The sequence below is a fragment of the Balaenoptera acutorostrata genome, chromosome 8, assembly GCF_949987535.1.
Source record: "Balaenoptera acutorostrata chromosome 8, mBalAcu1.1, whole genome shotgun sequence".
Classification (NCBI taxonomy): domain Eukaryota; kingdom Metazoa; phylum Chordata; class Mammalia; order Artiodactyla; family Balaenopteridae; genus Balaenoptera; species Balaenoptera acutorostrata.
The window spans coordinates 87,717,497-87,735,412 of record NC_080071.1 but is presented as its reverse complement, the minus strand read 5'-3'; the positions used below and the strand labels follow the sequence as shown (position 1 = coordinate 87,735,412).

The 17,916-nt window shown below is 38.1% G+C and overlaps 1 protein-coding gene across 4 annotated transcripts in view; it reads right to left on the bottom strand.

The window, feature by feature from the left end:
• GIGYF2 (GRB10 interacting GYF protein 2) overlaps nucleotides 1-17,916 on the bottom strand; it is a 126,726-nt gene that overhangs the window by 42,130 nt on the left and 66,680 nt on the right. For all 4 annotated transcript variants that reach the window (XM_057551058.1, XM_007184739.3, XM_007184741.3 and 1 more), the window contains 6 exons: nucleotides 13,155-13,334; nucleotides 9,506-9,723; nucleotides 9,251-9,413; nucleotides 8,971-9,159; nucleotides 5,766-5,962; nucleotides 4,631-4,790 (listed from right to left, as the gene is read on the bottom strand). In XM_057551058.1, the coding sequence (XP_057407041.1) occupies nucleotides 4,631-4,790; nucleotides 5,766-5,962; nucleotides 8,971-9,159; nucleotides 9,251-9,413; nucleotides 9,506-9,723; nucleotides 13,155-13,334 (1,107 nt within the window). The remainder of the gene's footprint in view (nucleotides 1-4,630; nucleotides 4,791-5,765; nucleotides 5,963-8,970; nucleotides 9,160-9,250; nucleotides 9,414-9,505; nucleotides 9,724-13,154; nucleotides 13,335-17,916) is intronic.

The window sequence follows — 17,916 nt, the reverse complement described above, 5'->3', positions numbered from 1 at the left end:
GTGGAAAAAAATCAATAAAAGCTGATTCTTTGAAAGGATCAGTAAAATTAACAAATCTTTAGCATGACTTACAAAGAGAAAAAGAGAAATGAACAAATTACCAATATCAAGAATGAAACTGGGGATTATCACTACAGAAACTGCAGACATTAAAAAGATAATAAGGGAACACTTTTATCAAAAAGATATTAAGGGGGCTTCCCTGGTGGCGCAGTGGTTGAGAATCTGCTTGCCAATGCAGGGGACACGGGTTCGAACCCTGGTCTGGGAAGATCCCACATGCCGCGGAGCAACTGGGCCCGTGAACCACAACTACTGAGCCTGCGTGTCTGGAGCTTGTGCTCCGCAACAGGAGAGGCCGCGACACTGAGAGGCCCGCACACCACGATGAAGAGTGGCCCCCGCTTGCTGCAACTAGAGAAAGCCCTCGCACAGAAACAAAGACCCAACACAGCCAAAAATAAATTAATTAATTAACTAATTAAAAAAAAACAAAAAAACTCCCTCTTCAACTTTAAAAAAAAAAAAAAAGATAATAAGGGAATAAAGAAGGGAATACTCTACACACATAAATTTAGATGAAATGGACCAATTCATCAAAAAACACAAACTACCACAATTCATTCATTACTATGTAATAGATAATTTAAATAGTCCTGTAACTATTAAGGATATTGAATTTGTAACTTTTAAATTCCAAAAAAGAAGTCTCCACCTGGAGAATTCTACCAAACATTTAAAGAATTAACACCCTGTGGCAAATGTATGGATGTTTCTCAAAAAACTAAAAACAGAACTACCATGTAACCTAGCAATTCCATTCCTGGGTATATACATCAAAAAAACAAAACAAAACAAAAACAAAAACACTAATTTGAAACACGCTCCCTTATGTTTACAGAAGCATTATGTACAATCGCCAAGATATGGAAGCAACCTAAATGTCCATCAACACTTAGAATAAATGGATAAAGACAATGTGGTATATACATATATAATGGAATGCTACTCAGCCATAAAAAAAAGAATGACATTTTGCCATTTGCAACAACGTGGATGGACTGGTGAAATAAATCAAAGAAAGACAAATACTGTATGATATCGCTTACATGTAGAATCTAAAAAATATAACAAACTAGTAAATATAACCACAAAGAAACAGACTCACAGACATGGAGGACAAATTAGTCGTTACCAGTGGGAAGAGGGAAGGGGAGAGGGGCAACATAGGGGTAGGTAAGATGTAAAAACTATTAAAAAAAAAAAAACCACACACACACACAAAGAATTAACACCAATTCTAAACAATCTTTTCCATAAAATAGAAGGGGAGGAAATTATTGACAGTTCATTTTATGAAGCTAATATTACCCTGATACCAAAACCAGACAATGAGAATACCAAAAAAAAAAACCCAAAAAAACTACAAAATATCCTTTAGGAACAGAGACACAAAAATCCTTAACAATATATTACTGAGTAAGATTCAGCAATATATAAAAAGAATTACACAGCATGACCAAATGGAGCTTATTCCAAGGATGCAAATCTGGTTCAAAATTCAAAAACCAGTCAATGTAATCAACCATATTTAACTGGTTAAAGAAAAATCACATGATCATATAAACAGATGCTGAAAAGGCATTTGACAAAATCCAATATCCGATCATGATAAAAGCTCTCAAAATAAAGGTTACTTCCTTAACTTGATAAACAGTACCTACAAAAACTCAACAGCTAACATTACCACTTAATTATTATTAAAGTTTCCCCTAAGATAGGAAAGTAGGATAAACAAAGCAAGTATGTCAGCTTTCACCCCTCTTATTCAACAGTGTTGGTACATACAGTAAGGCAACAAAAGGAAATAAGAGGCATACATATTGGAAATGAAAAAAGAAAACTGTCCCTATTTGCAGATGACAATAATAATGTCTACACAGAAAAGCCTATGGACTCTAATGAAACAACTCCTAGAACTAATAAGTGAGCTCAGCAATGTCACAGAATAGACAAACATCTAAAATTCAATTCTATATAGTAGCAGTGAACAGATACTGAAATATAAAATATACAATTGCTCAAAAAAATCATATACTTAGGTATACATTCAACAAAACATGTACAGAATCTTTGTTGAAAACCACACAGTGCTGATGAAAGAAATCAAAGATCTAAATAAACTGAGAGACATACTATGTTCACGGATGGGAAGACTCAACATGGTAAAGATGTCAATTCTTTTCAAAATGATATAGAGGGGGCTTCCCTGGTGGCACAGTGGTTAAGAATCCACCTGCCAATGCAGGCGACACGGGTTCGAGCCCTAGTCCGGGAAGATCCCACATGCCGCAGAGCAACTAAGCCCGTGTGCCACAACTACTGAGCCTGCGCGCCTAGAGCCCGTGCTCCGCAACACAAGAAGCCACCGCAATGAGAAGCCTGCACACTGCAACAAAGAGTAGCCCACGCTCACCACAACTAGAGAAAAGCCTGCACGCACCAACAAAGACCCATACAGCCAAAAATAAAATAAATTTTTAAAAAAATGATATAGAGGTTTAACATAATCCCTATTAAAATCTCAGCAAGATTTTTGGTAAATATAGACAGGATTATTCAAAAACTTATATGGAAAAGCAAACTAGAAAAACTAAATGCTCTTTTGATAAGAGGAATCAGTCTACCCAATTTCAGGACTTACTCTATAGCTACGGTAACCAAGACTACATAGTATTGGCTGGAGGGACAGACACAACGATCAAATAAAGAACCCAGGGAATTTCCTGGCAGTCCAGTGGTTAGGGTTCTGCTCTTCCACTGCAGTGGGCATGGGTGCAATCCCTGGTCGGAGAACTAAGATCCCATAAGCCGTGCAGTGTGGCCACAAAAAACACAAAGAAAAGAAGAAGAACCCAGAAATCGACCAACACAAATATGCTCAACTAAACTTTGACAAAAGTATAAAAACAATTCAGAAGAGGAAAGACAGACTTTTCAACAAAAGGTCCCAGAACAACTGGACATCCATAGGCAAAAAAAATAAACCTTGACCTAAGTCCCATACCTTATATAAAAATTAACTCAAAATGGAACACCAACTTAAGTGTAAAACATAAAGCTATATATTTTTTTGGGAAAAAACCTTTGGGATGTGAAGCTCGGCAAAGAGTTCTTAATACCCAAAGCACAATCCATAAAAGAAAAAAACTGATCAATTGTATTTCATCAAAATTTAAAACTTTCGCTCTGTTAAAGACTGTTCAGAGTCTGTTCTGAATCTTGACTGTATCAATATGTCAATATCCTGGGGCTTCCCTGGTGGCGCAGTGGTTGGGAATCCACCTGCCAACGCAGGGGACACGGGTTCAAGCCCTGGTCCGGGAGGATCCCACATACCGCAGAGCAGCTGGGCCCGTGTGCCACAACTGCTGAGCCTGCGCTCTAGAGCCCACGAGCCACAACTACGGAGCCCGTGAGCCACAACTGAGCCTGAATGCCACAACTGCTGAGGCCCGTGTGCCTGGAGCCCCTGCTCCACAACGAGAGAGGCCACCACAATAAGAGGCCCACGCACCATGACAAGGAGTGGCCCCCGCTTGCCACAACTGGAGAGGGCCTGCGTGCAGCAATGGGGACCCAACACAGCCAAAAATAAATAAAATTAAAAAAAAAACAAGAACAAAAAACAAAAAAAATATCCTGGATGTGATATTGTTCTACAGTTTTGTCAGAGGTTACCACTGGGGGAAACTGGGTAAAGGGTACATGGAATCTCTATATTATTTCTTACAACTGCTTGTGAAGCTATAATTATCTCAAAGTAAATTTAATTAAAACACACACCTGTATATGTTTTAATTACAACAGATTCTACAGGCATGTAAAGAGATCATGAACAAATATATACAGTGCCAGGTAGTGACAGATGCTATGAAGAAGAATAAAGCAGGGTAGGGGGACCAAGGACAGAAAGGGAATAATGATGTTAGAGAGAGGTCACAGGCTGTACTTGGTAAAACATTATCATGAAACTGACACTAATACAGTGAACAACCAATTTCAGGTTATAAGCAAAAACGAAAAATCAACCAATGTCCTTCACAGCATTCTCTCCCCATTCTAATCTAACTTATGCACCATACACATATTTTAAGCAATTAGTTTATAATATGGTACTCTTTTTTCAGATATTTTAAATAGTTCTTCATCATTTATGATATCAACTCCACTTCAGTGAAACATTCAACCAAGGTTTCCCAAGATGGCTGCTACCATCTTTTTTTATGGTAGGGAGACTGAAATACAGTGAATGTACGAAACTCAACTGCCTAGTTAACACCTGGCATGCCAGAAATGAGGGCGTCTTAAGCATACTGTTCACAACCCTATCATATAAGTCATCACATTCTGCCTTGTATTCAAATTGTTTTCACTAGACTCCCTCCCATCACTGAAACTGTAAAGTACGATGGAGGGAACCTATAAACAAGCCTTCTATATATGAAGAAAGCCGGTAGCACTGACTTTTGTTCTACTAGTATGCAAATTAACGTTAAGTAATTACCATCCTAGAGAATCTGGAGTTAATGGCATATTTCTGTACATGAAGTAGAATGGAACAACCTACCTTGAATTTCTCCCTGAGGATCTTTGTAATACCACTTCTGCATTGCTTCATGCATCAATGGAATTGAGACTCCCTTAGCTCTGTGCTCTTGCAGTTTTGATGCCAGTCTCTCATCATCTAGTGCACTGTCTTGTAGATAAGCCACCATCTTCTCAGCTTGCTAAGGGAAAAAAAAAAAATGAATTGTGGAAACAAATGATCCTAAATTAATACTTGTACATATAAAAATTGTCTGCCTTCTTTGGACTACTTGATCTGTGAGAGGCATTGTACAAATAACACAGCAGGCAACAATTTAATTCGTCCAACATGCCATGAAATAGGCACTATCCCCATTTTACAGAGGGGGAAACTAAGGCTCACAGGGTGTCAAGTCTTGCTCAAGGTCTCAAAATTATTAAGCAAACCCAAATGAGACTGAAACACAAGCTGGTATGGATCAAAGCCCAAGCTTCTAATCAACACACTTTAAGAGTGCCATTTAAACAAATAAACAAACAATCCTAAGTTATACAAGGTAAACCTATAAAAAACATGAACATTATCAGATCAAAAGGTTCAATTACAAATAAAATCTTTTACAAGTTTTACTAAGACACTGTCCCCTTTCTTCCTTTCTTCAACATTTCCTGCCACCAACCACTCCACCCTGAAGAAAAGAGAATTTCTTTTGTAGAAAGCAAATTATCATTTACTTTACATATAAACAATAGTATATAAAATCTTAGGGAACTCTAGAGACATGAATACGATGGTAATATCCTGAGAGTTTAACTATTTTCCCTGTTACACTTTAGGCAAAATATAGAAGACACAGTGCCTATCCACAGCTGCCTTGTATTCGCCATTTTTGGCATTCCATTAATTTCCAAAAAGAAAAAAGAAAAGCAAACAGCTAAGGTCAACCTCAAAAGAGCAAAAAATAACCTGATATAATGACTCTACACAGCAGAAACTTAAAAGCATGAAATGATTTGAAAGAAAATTACTCATAAAAATAAATACTAGACATAAAAACAACTTTTTCAGTACATAAAACCTAGTGCACAAAAGTTCCATTTTTGAATATTCATTTAATGCTTTTCAATTTTTATGGCAGTTCGAGAGGGAGAACAAAGCATTACGTGATTTGTACCTGCTCCAAATGTTTGAGACCCTCTTCATCATCTGGCTCTGCGGAAACACTGCCCATACCAGGAGCACCTACGACCGGCGTTTCAACTGGCCGGAGGGCAGGACTAGGATTGGGAACAGGAGGTGGAAGGATGAGAAGAGGAGAGGCTGTATCTGAAGGAATCTGTGACAGGGGCTGCTGGACACCAGGAACCATTTCTAGAGGAAAAAAATGTAGACAGATAAAAATCCTTTAAAATATAGAGACTCTTACGAAGAATAACTAGCAAGTTGGGCAGCTTACTAAATGGGCTCAACAGATATGTGAACGGTGTCATGAACACTGCTGCTACTTCTTATGGAGAAGTGTAGTATATTTCTCCCTAGAATGACACAAGTACCTGCATAGGATGACAACAAGTAAGATTAAAAAGTATCCAGAAAGGCCTTTTACAGTGCCAACCTGTATCACTAGAGCATCTACCCAATAGTTATAGGTCTACCTCCTGAAAACAAACAGAATCAGTCCAATTCCTTCCTTACATCATGTCTCTGAATGGTAAAGACAGTTTAAACAGCACTGCAAATCTCCGCGAAGATGCCACATCTCAGCATAAAAACCTTTATTAAAAATATCTGCAATTATTTTGAATAAGTACCTATTTCAAGTTATTATTAACATAATTCAATGCAACACATTTTGTAGGATAACAAAAAGCTCTCGGAGTCTACCTGTACAGTGCAGGAGGTTCTTTGCAATAAGAATAAAGACTGCAAAAGAGGTTGTGTCTTGGTTCCTATTTCTAACCTCTCAGTATGCAGGTTCTTAAAGAAGGAAAGGGGGATGGAAGTAATTAGATACAGTTGCGGTTTCCCCTTTGAAACCTTGTTTGTTAAATTACAGATAGCTTCTCCAAATTCCTGTTCCTCTCACTCTATCCTTTCTTTGCCAAACTTCTTAATAGGACAGTCTATACAACCTGTCTCTACTTCACCACCACCCACACTGCTACAATGTGACTTACACTCCCAAGCCCCCAGAAAAGCTTCTCTCCCAAAGATAAGCAGTGACCCAAAGTCCCCAAATCCAATAGCTTTTCCTAGTCCCCATCACCTAACCTTAGTCTGACATTATCTTCCCAATTCTAAACTGGAACATTCTCCTTCCTTCATTTTCCTGTACTCTATTCTTGCCTCTGAAGATTTTTCTCTGGCTTCTCTATCTACCCTCTAAAAATAGGAATTATCCATGTTCTATTCTCCCAATTCGTCTCACCCCTAACAAGTGTATTTAAATTTTCATTCTCTCTGTGGCCCTAAACTCTTCCCATTGAGCTACAGTCCCCTCACTCACAACTGCTCTCTGGCCACTGCATCTCTAATTTCTCATCAACACCTCAGACTCAATGTTCATAACTGAACTTGTTCTCTCCCCTCCCAAATGTGCTCCTCAACTTCCACTCTGTTTCTGTTAAGGACACCACAATCCTCTCAGGCACCTCACTCATCTTTGACTCTTCCCTCTTCCTTGCCCTGATATACAACAGTAACTATGTCCTGCCAATTTCTACTTTGAAATCTCATCTGCCACTACCTCCCTTTACAAGTGCACTGCCTACAACACAGTGACTGCTCAGGACACCAACAGGTCACAGAGCAGCCCATCTGTCATCACAACCTACCCTACACAGAGAGCTGTCAAATATATGTTCCAACCGTGTTTCCCACCAGCCTCCTTTTCACACCTCATACTTCATGTAAATAAAAACAGGAGCTGATTTCCTGCCCATACCTGGATCAGTCCTACTTCCTCACTGTAGCTTTCACTGCTACCTAGTACTGGAATGCCCTCTCGTAATTCATCCAGCTACACCTACCTCCAAATTCTACTTATTATTCCAAGACAAGCTCAAAGACACTTGCTTCCTGAAGCATTTCAGGGGACTGCCAATCATGAATTCCTATCATTACTTTTTGTCCTAGGTCATTGATAGACACATGATTTATTTCCCCTAGAGACTATAAATCCAGAATTTCAATCTTTAATGCCACCTATGCAGCTTTCCCAAAATATACATGTCAAGACCCCACCCTAAAATCTCCTGGAGTAAGGCCCCAGGCACGTGCGCTGAAGCGTATGAACCACAAGTAATTTGGGGGCGCACATCATAACTGAAAAATGAAAGAGGTCTCAAAACGTACAAGTCCCATGGTGCCTTGTATATAGAGTAGAGATTCAAATACTTGCTGAATTCATTCATTCAGCTTTATGATAGACATAAAAAACTGAAAAACAAAAAACCCTTGGTTCAAGCTATAAAAATAGTATTTATTGGGCAAAAAAGAGAATAAACAGATCTTTATAATATTGTATTGCTATGTTAGAAACAGTGCTGGTTGTTTAAGAAGAAAGAGAAGACACCTAACCTAGCTTGGGAACTTGGGGTGGGAGAGTTTCAGGCACAGAGAACAGCCTATGCTAAGGCGCTAAGGCACAAAGGCAAGAGAACAAGGCACATTTCAGGACCTAACAGGCTGTGAAGCTGGTGAATAGAGTACAAAGTAGAGAGAGTTGGTGCTGAAACTGCACGGAGGGAGGCAGATGCCAGGTCATGCAAGGTCTCTTAGGCCATGTTAAAGGGTGTGAATTTTTATGATGAACAAATCAATTCACCTTTCAATATCAGGTATTATACGGTCATTTTATGTCCAAGAAGAAACATGGGAATGAACATTAATATTACCTACTAAGGTATATGAGCAACTTAAAATCAATACAATGACATTGGAGAAGGAGATACACTTTAAGCTTATTCTCCAGCAAAGGTGATGGACTTGCACAGACTCATCTTGGCCTCTTTTGAAACAATGGCATTCTGGTGTGTCATCTGGATGCACATATAGCCATTACATAAAAGGAATCTGATATGGGAATCAAACTACCACAGAGGATCCCAAACTCAGTTTGCTTGACTGATACCAGGGTGGCTATATCATAGCATCCTAGGAAATGATACTACTTTGCTGCTTCTAATTCTGTTTTGATGAATTCTGAGATAGATACACAGGGGAAGCAGTGTTTGAGAAGGTTTACTGGTAAAATAATCTATTCCAATAATTTACCACTAGAAGCAGTTCAAAGAGGCATAAACAGAAGCCTCTCTTATCGGTGATCACTGGCCCCAGCAAAGTCCAAGTTTGGCTTGTTGCCTCTCATAAATACATACCGTCCCCCCTGCTGGGTACTTTGGCTGATAGACTATTTTCTGTCCGACTCTCTTCTTCAGCTTTTTCCATTTGCTCAGTTTTGGGTTCCTCTTTCCTCTCAAACTGCGGTGCCTCCTGAGGCTGAAGGTCTGAAGGAGTGCCTGGTCTAGCAGATGAGGTGGAGGTTTGGGGGGTTTCCTCACTAGCTTCTGTAACATGACGTAATCTTAAATTAACAACTTAGGAAACTTTTAGTTTGATTTTTTTTTTTAAAAAGTAAAGGACAAAAATGAGCCTTACCAACTCCTACTCTGTCTGTCTTTTCTCCTTCCTTCTTATTTGTCTTATCGGGTTCTTTGGCTTCTTCATTATGGCTACCTTCAGAGTCAGAGCATTCCTCCCCTTCTTCTACAGGCCGGAAGTCCATCTCCTGCTCTTCTGGGATAGGCTCTTTCTGTACTTTCTGTAGCAAGAAAATTAAGCCAAAGATTAACAGCATATTTGGATTTGGAAGAAGGTCGGTACCTGTCATAATATTTAGAACAAATTTCTTACCTTTAGAGACAGGAATGCTCCAGATGAGTCAAATGTGCCCATTTCTTCTTCAGCATCCTCTAAGCACCATTCAGGCAAGCTATCCCTGTCATCATCTATGCTTCCACTGCCAGAGCGCACCCTTCGGTAACCCCGTTCATCATCCCGATCTCGAAAATCAAACTCAAACCTTCGCCGTCGTTCCATGTGTTCCCGCCAGCCTGCAGAACGAGGGCCATCTGGGATGAAGAGGAGGACACAAACCTTAGAAAAGTTTTATGACAGTATTTGAGAAAGAAAACCATAGCTAGGAAACAAAGGAGAAAACTACAACTGACAGCAAATTCAAATGGATCAATCTACTAAAGAGAAAATTAGGCAAATGAAACGAAGCTCAAGGCTCAGTATTATATACGATACACCATCACTAAGTGACAACAGTAGTTATCTTCATTAACTACTGAGTCACACAACATACTCTAAAGCTTTTAAAGATAAATTTAAAACACATCATTTTTAAAGGACAGTTCTTCAAAGTACATACTTTTAATAAGCTCTAGATATCTGACTGAAATGCTGATAGGCCACTCACGTGGCCCACTCCTAGCCCAGACTTACAGCACTGGATATCTTTCCATACTGAGGTCCATGCCTTCCCTTTGGCAAGTCTTAAAGCATTTTCTTTCTTCTGATGAAAATATCATTCTTTATGGATAAGACCAGCTCCCTTGATAATATAATAATATCCAGGATACTATGACATTATGTCAATTCATAATATCAAACTCATCATGTCCACTTACCAGTGCTAGGATCCCATTTGTAATTCTGATTCCCAAAAAAGGTCATGGAATTACAGCACTGACATGTCATATTTGGCCCACTATCCTAGTTTTATAGTTTAAGAAGCAAAACCTCTGACAGCAGAAGTAACGTGCATAATGAAAAGTAGAACTAGAATCCAATTCTGCATCCTCTACTGCTTTTTCCACAATAACATGCTTACTCTCCTTTCCCTTTTCTCTCATCTCTTAACTCTCCCTAGGAGTTTTAATTTAATACCCCCAGGGACATTCCTAAATCCACCCCTGCATATTATGTAGCACATCTACTTTCCAACAAAAAATGAATGCCTAAGACTAAAAGCTACAAGTTAAGGTATTTTCTCTAAAAAAAAAAAAAAAAAGCGGGGGGCGGGGGGTGGTTCTTGTTAAAATCTGACAAACCTGAGCCTAAGAGTCTTAAGAAGAGACATGTTTTAACCTATATCTTTGACTGCTTTCTCTGTGGGAGACACCAAAAGAAATGAGGTCAAAGTTAAATGTTACTATACTACTGAGGCCCAATTTGCTAAAACCAGCAATCTAAAAATCAAACTGAAAACCAAAGGGCAAAATGTTAAAACACCAAATACAGGTAGCATCTTATAAGCCACTAACAAAAAGGTAAGAAAACATTATTCTCCCACTTCCCACACTTTACTTACAACAACAAAACACAATTTACTATCTTCTATGAAAATGAAGGAATTTTATACCCAGATTGCCTAAATGTTAACCTAGAGTCATTATCCCAAAGAAGTGCACATGATCAAAAGCTGAATTCCAGAGTACTCTGTCTGCTACTCTCATTTCTAAGTATGCACTGTGATAGGAATCTATCCTTCTAGGCATGTGGCGCATTCTTCCCTCTTAACTAAGTTTCTTAAGTTCACCTCCCAGAGTGGGTGCTTAGCTGTCCTTATTGCTCCCAACTCCATACATATCCAACTGTGAGCCATACTTTAATAAAACTATATACCATAGTTTTTTTGTTGTCTTAAATAGTTAATAAAATTTTATTCACGAAACTAAATTTAGCAGATAAGGCACATCTCTAGCTTATTAAGACTGACCACTGCTTTATAGACCTTATATCAGAACTAAAGTTTGATACTATTTTCATAAGTCAAAATCATGATATTTAAAATTTTAATCAAAGCCTAATAAAGGATTAACTAAAATGTTAAGAGTAACTGATAACAACTGATATAATCAGACTTATTTTTAATATGCTGGGTTGAAAAAGTAGATGGTATTTTTTTAATGCCTATTTATAGTGTTTTTTCAGCCCCCATGCATCTTTATGTCCCCCAAACTGTCTTTTTAAAATATATGTATAAAAAATTCGGAAAATTGTCAAGTTGATGACAAAACTGACATGAAAAGTCAAATACTGGAGAGAAAGATTTAGAAAAGATGGGGGGGAAAAAAAAGGACTATATATACCCAAAATCTAAGCTCTTGGGTGAGGAGGGTAAGTGGTAGACTATAACACTAAAGTTTTACTTTTAACTTGCTTTAATAGAATCAACATCAGACTTTTGGGCTCAGAAACACTGTTCATCTTCCAAAACATTCACCTTGTTTGTTTTTGATCAGCTGGAATTTTTCTTCTTGCTCAGCCCAGATCCTGTCCATTCTTTTAGTGAATGCTTGTTAGGAACATAGTCTACAAACCCCTCTGCTTACAGGCAAGCTCAGCACAAAATGCCGTGATGCCTTGAAGAGAACTGTAACAGTTGGTTGCCCAGGACACAGACTGATGAGAATCGCCTAAGTAACTGTGATGCAAGCAATGCCCACTCACGACAGAAAACTCGCCCAAGAGTCAGCCAATGAGGAGCTGGGGTAAAAGCATTGTAACTCTATCCAAAGATTAACTTCACTAAGTTTCCACCTACCCACAACGCCATAGAGCACCCTGAATGCCTGTTATAATGTTAACTCAGACCGGGACTAATGGTTTGTTAATAACTTGATTTAAAAAAATAAATAAAAACAGTTTACATTATTATTATAACTTCCTCTATTAAAGTAAGCTTCCTTGGCATACGGCCAATAGGTAAAACAATGTTATGCATGTGAAATTCAAAAGACATGTACACACTCTTTGTATGCTTCAGTTCTGCATAACCCCAAGATTCAAACTACAGTGGCATCTGATGATCATGAGGCATAGAATCAGCACTTGGGTAGGGAACAATCTTTGACACAAAGCACCAGTGTCTTCAATTACCAGCATATCTAATGTCGGGGAAGAACAGTTTGAAGCATTCTTAAGAGTCAAACAGAAGAACTTATAAAACCACTAATCACGACTATTCTCTCTCCTTTTTCTAAAGTTAGAGGGACAAAAGAATAAACTTGTGATTATGTTTTTGACCTGGGTTTAAAGTTTATTCTTCAAATGAGCAGAAATCACATTTTTAGGACAAAAAGAGAAAAAAAGAATAAATCCTCTCTTATGCAGGAAAAAAACCTCATTTTAGGGGGAGCCCATATTCCTAAGTAAGCATATAATAATCACCTAAGAAAAACGCATGCTGAAAAAAGATTCAAAAATTTAGGAAAACTGAATGAAACCCTCTCTCATTTTTGCAGTTAAGGGCAGGTGCTTCCCATTAAACCACACTGCCCCAGAAAAATAAAAGTGACTTTAATCAACTAAATAGATGTGGGGAATATTTTACGTTAAAACTTTTTGTGGGAGCAAGACTCAGTGTGACGACATAAACATGACCTGTCTTGTTTTTCTCTGCCAGTTTATGTTTTCCACTTTATCCCTAACAATTCCCACCAAATCCTCACTATTTCGGCCCCTGTGTGCTTGTACTCAGCAGAATTCTTACCAGGACTGTGAGGCCGCCACCTCTCTCCATCCCTCCTTGATCCAGCTAGTCGCCAACCTCCATCTTCATCTTCTCCATTCTGTTCCTCTCTAAAAATACGCCAATTTTCACTTTCTGATCGTATAAATTCATGCTTTCTTCCCACTGATGTTGGCCCACCTTCCTCAAAATTTGGTCTCCCTGTAAAGAAAATGAGTCAACATAAGCCTCAGCCAGCAAGGATTTTGAACAGACTTGATTGCTCAAATCAAGCTTTTCTGCAAATGTGTCCATTTCAACGTTCAGGCAGTATAAATAACTGTGGATGTATGTGTATATTATTAGGCACACTTCTCAAAGCTGAATGTTCTAAGACTGTGAAATTATTTTTTTAAACAAAATAATATGCGCATTTTTTAAAAGGTTATGCAGTGAAAAGTGAATCAACCTTCCCGCTACACAAGAGCCCCCCAGAGTCTTGCTCCCCAGAAGTAACCACCATCAACAGCTTCTTATAAAGTCTTCCAAACACTGACCATGGCTATACTTATGCATACATATACAGATCTCTCATTCACACTCACAAACACTACCCTCAAGCTGTTACATATGTTGTTTTGTACCCTTGCTGTTTTCACTTGGCAGTCCTTCCTTACCAGAATATACTTCTTTTTTTCCGTTTTTAAGTCATACAATATTTTTAACTATATGATTTACTAAATCAACTTAATTTATTTAATCAACTTCTACTGGTGATTCTGTCCAAATAGGATATCTGTAAACTTCAACCTCTCATCTATTCCAAAACAGATTGTAAGCTCAAAACCAGACAGTGGAGGCACTCTACTTTTCCTTTACTCTTGCACCTAGTACACTACAGGCGTACAACAAATTGCTTTGGAACAGAATTCAAAGCTAAGCTATGTCTAACCTGATGCAACTCAAGAGCTACATTAACAGTGAAAGAGAGCCTGTTATGCCAAGTAAACTAAGTTGGTTTCAAAGGACAAGAGAATTCTGAACTGTGCAAATTCTTCAGTCACCATACCACATGTGCTACCACTTACAATTCACAACAAATTACCCAAAATCTCACATTAAAGTATGTAGCTGAATATCCGAAACATACATTGATGTCTTCAGTTTATAACAATAAAATATACAAATTCTCACAGTAACAACCTCAATTCTTTTCATTAAACCATATTAAAAGTGAAAAAAATTGTACATTTGAAAATGAGGAAATTCTAATTTCTGGTCATCCTCTTATATTCAATTTCACATGTATTAAGATTCCATATCCTGTTCACACAAACAGTTATTAGGTTGTTACAAGACATTATTCTATTACAGAATAATCTTGGAATGGGGGGGGTACAATTATTTGCTGGGCAAAATACCCTTATTATGACAGGCAGCCTCTAAGATAGCCCTCAACAATCCCTGACTCCTGGCCTCTGTGTAATTCCCTCACCTTAAGTGTGGGCTGGACTTATTACTGACTTGCTCCTAACAGAATCCAGCAGAAGTGATGAGATGTCACTTCTGATACTAAGTTAAAAACTTCCATCTTGGACGCTCTCTTTGAGGGAATCCAGCGGCCCTGTTGTGAGGCAGCCCTGTGGAGAAGCCCACATGGCAAAGAACTGAGGCTTGCCAACAGCCTCGTGAGTGAGCTTGGAAGCGGATCCAACCCCAGATGAGCCCTGAGATGACTGCAGCCTCATGAGAGACCCAGGCCAGAACCACCTAGCTAAGCTGCTCCATCCTGGCCCACAGAAACTGAGAAAATAAATGTTTGCTGCTTTCAGCCACTAAGTTTTGGGGTAACTTGTTACATGGCCACAGTTAATAAAAACACTCACTTAACTGATTTAATCTTCATAACAATACTCAGTATTAGAAATTATTCTTCCCATTTTACAGCTGAGAATATTGAGGCTCAAAAAGATAACCCAGGAGAATTGTCCAAAATCACACACCACTATTTAAATGACATAGGATTCAAATCTTAACCTTCTGACTCATTTAACAAATATTTATTGCACATTGCACTAAGTGCCAAGTTTTATGAATTCAAGTATAGATACATTCCATGTCTGCCCTTGGGTTAGAAGGGTCAGAAGACATTCCAGGTTCTCTTGCTCAGAATAAGAAGGGATGAGACATTTTACAAAGCCCACATCCATTATATGATTTGATGAAAAATATACTATACTCACAGAAGAAAAATTTAAAACAAAGAAATCCCTAATGTGTATAAATTGATAAGTGATGGGAAATGACTTTTAACACATGTAAATCATTCAGTCACAAGCAGTATGTGCCAGGCATACTGAGAATACAATCGCCTGATGGATGAGCTGGTCAAAACACTCATTTTCATCTACTTTTACACTACGTCTTTGAGAAGTAATGAATGTACCAAAATAAGCAAAGGAAACCCACCAATGGCAAAATGCTTAACGCATCAAAAACTGGTCATTACAGTTTTTTCTAGATGATAAGTTGCAAAAAATTAAAGATATTAAAAATAAAAATCCCAGTAATTCCTCAACCATAGAAATAGAACTCTACGTATCTGTGGTTAGCTTTTACATAACATCTTTAAAATGTAGTTTCAATCAGTGTACCCACTATTTTGTAATCTAAATAGCAAATATTTCTCTGTGATTATACACCTTACTGATAATATAAATGGATACATAGCAGGTATACCTTGCAGCTGTTGCACTATCTAGCAGATTATTCCCCACTGGACATTTACATCATAACTCACTTTTTGAGAACTAGATAACAAGGAAGAAATATCTGTGTGTGTATGTGTTTTTGTTTTTCTGAACTACTACTTCTGAAAAAAAACTTCAAAGAGTAAAATTACTAGGTCAAATGACAGACTTCATACATTGACATACCTTTCTCTCCTCAAAAAAAGGGTAGGTAAGACCACCAGACCATTTTAGATTATCAAAACTAAGTGCTGCTATCCTTTTGAAGCTTTTCTACTTTAATGGTTGTAAAATGGTATACTAATGTGGCTCGAATATGAATTTTTCACATCAAAGATTTTTCATATTGTTTGCTGACTTTATTTCCCTTTATGTGAATAATTTGCCTGCATTTTTTCCTAAACTAGCAGCTTCTATAACCGTCATAACTGTCAAGTCCTACATATACTTTTCATATTGGTACCTAGGAATAAGAAAAATATAAAGGACAGGATAGGGTAAAAATAGGGAAACTAAAGGAAGAAAAAAATCTGGCTTTTCTGCTTACTGCAAACTCATAATTCTCAACCTGCTGGAAAATCTGTACCTCATAAAGTTTAAATGACTATTTATACCATTCTTTGTTCCAAAAAAGGATTTGTGACAGAAATTTTGAAGATATAGAGGAGCACAGTACTAAAGAATGAAGATCGTGGAGTCATAGACCTGATTTTAAACTGTCTCCAATTCTGATCTGTACACCTTGACTAAAGATCCCATTCCTAATATGAAAGAGGGTATGTGTGTGTGCGTGCGTGTGTGTGTATTACTGAGGCAGCCGTCTGAACTTACACAAACACTAGCCAATTCCAGTTCAAAAATTCTATAACAAAGGAGTTCAGATCTTGTTACCAAGTGCTTGTTTCTACAAAATAATTCCTAAAAACTGCAATATATTTTTTGATATATCAAATGTTGCATAACGAATAACTGAAACAGAAAGATCTGGGTGACAACTTCTCCAGTAAACCAAGGAAAACCAGAATAATATAATTCTGACATGCCAAACATATCCCACACGTAAGTGCAAGGTAAAGAAAGTTTTGCGTTCAGGCATCACTGTCATTTTCATAAGAGAAGGATGAAAAGGATTCAAGAACTTTTAAATGTACCATACTCATCTCCTCCCCCTATCTTTAAGAAAACTTACTATTGGACTTCCCTGGTGGTGCAGTGGTTAAGAATCCGCCTGTCAATGCAGGGGACACGGGTTTGAGCCCTGGTCCGGGAAGATCCCACATGCCACAGAGCAACTAAGCCCGTGCACCACAACTACTGAGCCTGCACTCTAGAGCTCATGAGCCACAACTACTAAAGCCTGCACGCCTGGAGCCCGTGCTCCACAACAAGAGAAGCCACCACAGTGAGAAGTCCGCGCACCGCAACAGAGTAGCACCCGCTCACCACCACAAGAGAAAGCCCGCATGCAGCAACGAAGACCCAATGCAGCCAAAAATAAATGAATGAACGAATGAAAACTTATTATTGAAGTATAACATTCATATCAAGAAGTACACAAATCATAAATGTACAATTCAGAGTTTTCACAAAGCAATATATATCCACCTAACTACTAAGATTTAAAACAAAAATTTATCAGGACCTCTCAAAAGTCTTCATGTCCCCCCAATCGGCCCTTACCAAGGTAAACGCTATCCTGCCTTCTATCTCCAAAGATTAGTTTTGCCTATTTTTGAACTTTTTTATATAAACAGAATATTAGTTTACATCTGGCTTTTTTTTTTACTGAAGTATAGTTGTTTAATTAACAGTGTTGTGTTAATTTCTGCTGTACATCAAAGTGATTTAGTTATACATATATACATGCCCTTTTTTTAATATTCTTTTCCATCATGGTTTATCACAGGGTATTGAATATAGTTCTCTGTGCTGTACAGTAGGACCTATTGTTTACCCATTCTATATATAAAAGCTTACATCTGTTAATCCCAACCTCCTACTCCACCCCTCCCCCAACCCCCTCTCCCTTGGTAACCACAAGTCTGTTCTCTATG